Source organism: Entamoeba invadens (genome assembly GCF_000330505.1).
Source record: "Entamoeba invadens IP1 unplaced genomic scaffold scaff_1105074725681, whole genome shotgun sequence".
Lineage (NCBI taxonomy): Eukaryota > Evosea > Mastigamoebida > Endamoebidae > Entamoeba > Entamoeba invadens.
In genome coordinates this window covers 3,562-9,749 of record NW_004191816.1, presented here as the reverse complement: position 1 = coordinate 9,749, position 6,188 = coordinate 3,562, and the positions used below count along the sequence as shown (strand labels likewise).

General features: G+C 31.0%; 2 protein-coding genes across 2 annotated transcripts; both read left to right on the top strand.

Moving 5' to 3' along the window:
- Nucleotides 1-908: 908 nt before the first annotated feature.
- On the top strand, nucleotides 909-2,783 carry EIN_264640 (hypothetical protein; the record flags this gene model as incomplete). Its single annotated transcript, XM_004184995.1, has 1 exon — nucleotides 909-2,783. One exon carries the CDS (start codon nucleotides 909-911, stop codon nucleotides 2,781-2,783), a length of 1,875 nt encoding a protein of 624 aa, XP_004185043.1.
- A 355-nt stretch (nucleotides 2,784-3,138) lies between these two features.
- Nucleotides 3,139-3,649, top strand: EIN_264630 (hypothetical protein; the record flags this gene model as incomplete). Its single annotated transcript, XM_004184994.1, has 3 exons — nucleotides 3,139-3,155; nucleotides 3,282-3,503; nucleotides 3,553-3,649. 3 exons carry the CDS (start codon nucleotides 3,139-3,141, stop codon nucleotides 3,647-3,649), a joined length of 336 nt encoding a protein of 111 aa, XP_004185042.1.
- Between the last annotated feature and the right edge of the window lie 2,539 nt (nucleotides 3,650-6,188).

The window sequence follows — 6,188 nt, the reverse complement described above, 5'->3', positions numbered from 1 at the left end:
AAAAAGGAACAACTAGAAAAAAAATCATAGTAATTTAATTAACTCACACTTTTTTAATTATGAAAAAATCGATGTTAATTTAGTTAAATTAACATAAATATTAACTATTTATTTTAATTATATTTTTTCAATAATAATTTAATATATATTTTTTTAACAAAAAAATTGACCTAACCAACTAACAAAACCGTATTGATTGGTTTAATCAAACACTCCGACTTTAATAAAGAATACGTTTTTAAACACTCAGAGACAATATTTACAAATGATACATGTTTAAACAATGAAAATGATTTTTTGGACAGTTTGGAAATGAAAAATGAATTATATTCAAATGCATTGTTTGCTCTTGTAAAGAATTTGATGTTTGGTCTTGTTATGGACAGTTGAAAGCATTATGCACTAAATGTAAAGAAAAAATTAAGTATATAGTCGGTCTTTTAACGTTACTTGGTACCTTTTGGACCATAATTAATGGAATATTTCGGGAAGCAGACCCAAAAAACCATCCCAATTGTTTCGGGTTTTTTCACGCTTTACCTAATGCCCGATGTTTAGACAAAAATGAAGCTATTTTAATAATTACAACATTATTTATAAAAAACAACAAACGATATTATTTATTTAATAAGTTATTTGTATTATTATATAATATAAAAAATAAATAATTATAATTTAAAAATGAAAATGTTATTATTTTTATTATAAACAAATACATTCACAAAATAAATTACTTATTAACTTGATATTTTAAATAAATATATATTAAAAAATACTATTATCTAAACAAATAAAACATTTGTTTTTATAATTTATTTAAACAATAAATACTAAAATATGAAACTATATAATATTTTTTGTGTTTGGATCTACAATTAATAATAATTCGTTCATTTATTTGGAATTACATGAAAATTGTATATTTGCCATGCCAAGAACACGCCGAGTGTCTTCCCGGTGAATACCAATCAAAGGGAGAACCCAAATGTGTAGGTTGTTCCTTTTTTATAAAATGTTTTCTCTGTAACAAAATGTTAAATTATAACATGGTCACACAGTCTACTTCATCAGCAAAAAATCATTTAATTAATTTACATTACGACAAATTGAAAGATGAAGAAAAAAGGAGAAAACTGTTTCCAAAAATGTCACAAAGAAATAAAGAGGTTAACATAATGTTGATGAGATTTTTTTCATCTGTTGGAATTCCTTTTAGTCAAATTCGAAATCCCTTTTTAGTTGAGTTACTGAATTTTCTCGATAAGTCAGTTGTATTGTCAGACGAAAAAACATTTAGAACAACTTGTCTTTTTGAATTGTACGATAGAGAACTAGGAGATCTCAAAAAAAGAATTAAAGAAGATGTCGTTTTCAATAATCTATCAGGATCTATTTCAACAGATATCATGAGTAAATATAATAATTCTTATATAACAACAACTCTCCACTATGTCGATAAACAATTTGAGTCACACAACAAAGTTTTGAATGTGAGTCCTTTTAATGTAGAACATACAGGAAAGGAAATTAAAACGTATGTGAGTCAAATTGTTACCGATTTAAATTTGAATGTTAACAACATACAATTTGTTGCTGATTCGGCATCAAATAACAATAAATTGTCTGAAATAAATGGAAACAAAACAGACTGTGTTGTACACACGTCGAATAATTTGTTTTCTGCTGTGATAAAACAAATACAAGGGATGAAAGCCTTCGTGAAACGTATTAATTCTTTGGCCAAAACACTCCAATTTTCTCAAAAAACACAAAGAATATTTGAAGAGTTGTGTTCAAAAAATTGTGAAGAGCCTGGATGTCTTGCGACTTATACGAAAACGCGGTTTAATTCATGTTACCTTTCTTTTAGCAAATTGTTAAAAAGAGAGAAGAGTGTTAAAGAACTGAACAATGGGATTCAATTCAATGAAGAGGGGTGGAAAGGGGTCAAAGAAATGTATTCACTCACAAAAGCAATGGACGATCTTTACAACAAATTGGCGGCGAACCAAAAAATTACATCGTGTTATGTTGTGGGAGCTATTAGAGACATTTGGAACACAATTTCCTCTTCTATTTACCAACCGGAAGGGTTTCTAAAAAATATATTAAAACATAGTGAAATAGATGAAGATTATGCAGAAGAATCTGAAAGTGGTTTTATGGAAATTGAAGCTGGGACTATTTTTGGAAAGGACTGGAAAATGATAGCTCGATCTGAATTCGAAAAAAGACTGCGCGCTATTTCTCCAAAAGAAGAATATATTTTAGCAGCTTTCTTTTTTCCTATTACTCGTGATGGTGATTTGTTTGAAACACAAATCAATACCTGTGTTCAAAGAGTGAAGGCTGAATTGAGTGGCATAAGTAATATAACACCACAAAGTAGTTCCGCCTTTTTAAATTCGAGTTCAAATTTTCATATTGAATTTGCCAATTGGGCAATTCCAATGATGACAACTGATGCAGTACAAAGACTAGAAGAATCACCAATTGATAAAGCAATTAGATTGTATTTAGAAGATCGTGGTGCGATAGAAAACGGAGAAAACTGTAAAAGTCCCGAAGAATATTGGCAAAACTGTATTAAACTAAACAAACACGCCGATTTATATGATATTGCCAGGAAGTATCTCTCTTTTCAACCAACAAGCATAGACTCCGAAAGAGTTTTTCGAAATTTCGGTAAAATAGTCTATAATGAAACTTCGTCGTTTACCCCAGAGAACGCCTCGAAAGTGTCTTTTTTGAGACTACAGATAAACAAACAACACCAAAAATAAACAAATTAAATGGTTTGGAGTCAAGTATGGTTAATTATTCTTCATAGATCTCAATGGTTGTGGCCTTAGCGAGATAAAACTTTGGATGATCTCTTTGATGAGCACCAACTCAACACTATACACGAGAAACTCCAACATCAAAGACGCTGTTCGAACAGACTTGACTGTGTTACATTTTCTTTTTGCAGCACTTCCATGTAGAGTTTTGAAGAGTTATAAAAATACAGTACGGTTTGATATCAGCGCTTGGGAAATACCAAGAGAATCTGCAACAGTTAAGTCACTAATGATGTCACAAAAATAGACTTAATAATTACATCAAAACGATTCCGGTTTTCCATTGTTGTTGCACATAATGCATCCATGTAATATGTCTCGTCTCAACATGGCATAATTATATACAAGCACAATATACAAATCATCGAATTGTATATTATGCTCCATATGATTGGAGTTGAATAATTACAATAAATGTGTTTCAAAAACGATTTCATTGAGCATTAAAAGAGCAATAAACTGCGAATCCAATCGAATGGTATTTAAGACCGAAGGAAATTGCGTTGAAATTGCAGCAGATGAGTTCAAAGTGTCAGATAGTGTCAGTATGAAGTGTTCCAATCTGTTTTATGGGTGTTATTCATGTGACTACAAACAACTCAATTTGACAATTGACGTTGACAATTTGGAGTGCTCTGCTTGTCAAAGTGGCATGGCGTTTGAGTCTCGAGAACACAAGAAATGATTGACAACAACAAATTTGATAGATAAGGAGGGATACAGAATCGAGTGTACTACAAGTTGTTCGACTTGTACAACAAGAACAAATAATCAACACACAAAATCATTTGAGTATAGGGCTCATTTAGATTCAACACTGTCATATAAGAACCACAAATACTGTCAGAAGTACCAAATTGGTTTGGATGTATGGCATGTTTCAATTCAATCAACTTAAATGGTGTTTGTTCAATGGTTGAAACGAACACAAAAATGTTCCTTTTGTTTAGATAGTTACAACACAATTAAATGCGAAAAATACCTTAAACGTTTACAAACAAAAACATATACAACTTTATGGAGTGATGATGTTGGACGTGAGGCATTATTAAAAGGACTATGTATAAAATGTTATTCGAAATACTTTTTGAACAAAATATATCCACAACAATGCGAGTTGTGTGGAGATAATTATCTGACTTGCACAACACCAACTACGTGTTATATATTCTCAAATGGGTTTTCTCTTGTTAATGAAAGTTGTGTTTCACTATCAATTTGTTTGACGTCAACGCCAAAAGGATGTACTGTGTGTAATAAAGGTTATTATCTTATTCTCGGCTCACGCGAAATGTTAAGTGAAATCCACTACAAATCTGTTGTTATGATAACAAATATTAGAGGTGCAATGTATGTTATGTAAAGACAACTATATTTTAAGTGACACACAATGTGTTGACATGTCTACTGCGCGTTGCCAAAGTGTCGACTTATCAACTTCAAAATGTGCAATTTGCGAAGAGAAGTACAAATTTGATGACAAAAAATGTGTTTCAATGGAAACGACGCTATGCTCGTATACATCATCAGGCAATTGCCTACATTATGATTTACAAATCTCACTTAGAACTTCCAATGAGGGTGTATTGGTTTGCAATACAGAAGTGAAGACTGTGTACTGCAAAGAAAACAGCAATACGGGGTGAACCAAGTGTTATGACGTGTATTATCTAATTGGTACTGAATGTCTTCCATGTGATAGAAAGTGCTCAAGTTGTGTTGGCAACGTTTCAACACGTGCAAAGTGTAACGTGAAAGGTGGGTATTACCAATATGTCGAATTTACAACAATAAAAGACAAGAAGTGTGTCATCAATACAACACTTGACACTGTAAATTGGTTTCAGAATATGGGTGTGCTGTGTGTCTCGATAGGTATTATCAAAACAAATATTTAAAATGCTCAAAGTGTGTTAAATTGCGTGCGACTTGTTCAGACAATAACACGTGCTCTTTATGTATTAATCAATATGTTTTGATATCAAAAAACATCACAATGTGTGAAATGGAATTCAATTGCAATTTGTGAATCGTATGATCCAAAAACACGACAATGCAGTGAGCGCAGTGTAAGCAACAAATTTGGACCAAATGGAGACGAGTGTGTTCACAAGACAAATATACTCTCAATTATACTTCCAATCATTTTTGTATTTTTATAGTTGTTATTATTATTATAACAATAAGTTGTATACTTTTTTGTATTCATTACAGAAAAGAAGAGAAGTTAAGGAAGTCACTTGTCAACGAATTTTTGTTGAAAATTTTAAAAAAGAAAGAAGTTGATATCATATATATTGGCACTCAAAAACGCATTTTGAAGGAGAAATTGCAGTTCAGAAAGACAGCGAATGCAAATTAATGATTGACAACGACAGAGCGTCTTTATTGAAAATTCAATTCACAACACAAAATGACAAGGAAAAGTTTGAGTTGAATGTTAAACTTTCCATACCAGTGAGTATCAAGAAAGGTCGTGCTGTTGAATTTACTGTTGCTGTCCATCCGCTGTGTACACTTTAAAAGACTGTTGACATCACTTGTTCAGTCTTAAACATCAACAAAGGCAAAATATCAGAGATAAAAATTCTAGTCAAATTTGCGTCAGAAATGTCGACAGCACTTGACCCAGACGAGTTTAAAAAAGTACGAAAACTCAGAGAAGGAAGCTTTGTGATTGTGTTCAAAGGAACATATCGAGGAAATGTTGTTGCCATCAAAGAGATGAAGGAAATGGTTGTAGCCACTTAAAAAGCAAAAGGTTTTACAAAGAATTTGATTGTTGAGAGTTCAAGTCGAATTAACTGTGTCTAGCAACCAGGTAATAATACTATTATACATTATAATTTTAATTATAAATTGACCTTATTCATATACGTTTTTTAACAAAAATTTAACTATTAATTATAATTAATAAAACAAGCTGTTTAAATTATTTTTACAATTCATCACAACTTGTTCAAAATGTATTTTATAAATTGGTTTGAAAACAATTATTTTGGTTTTTCTTTTCCTTAATGTTCATAATATTTTTTTTGAGACAGTTTTGTGTTTTATATTTTAAACAAAGACATTATTAGGTTTTGTTTCTTTCGGTTCTTTGAACGAGCTGTTTTGGATTATTTACTATTTTTGAAACAAAAAGTAGCTACCCCTTTTTAAGTTTTTGAATCGGTTTTATCTTCGGTTTTTGGTTGTGAAAAAATTGGTATCTGCATTCTGATAAAACCCAACCAAAATTCGGCAAAATAACCAAGTTGGTCATTCGGACCCTAGGTATACTCAAAACTGCACTTTATTCCGTTTTTCAAATAATAAGACCAAAAGTGTTTTGAAAAACAAATAATA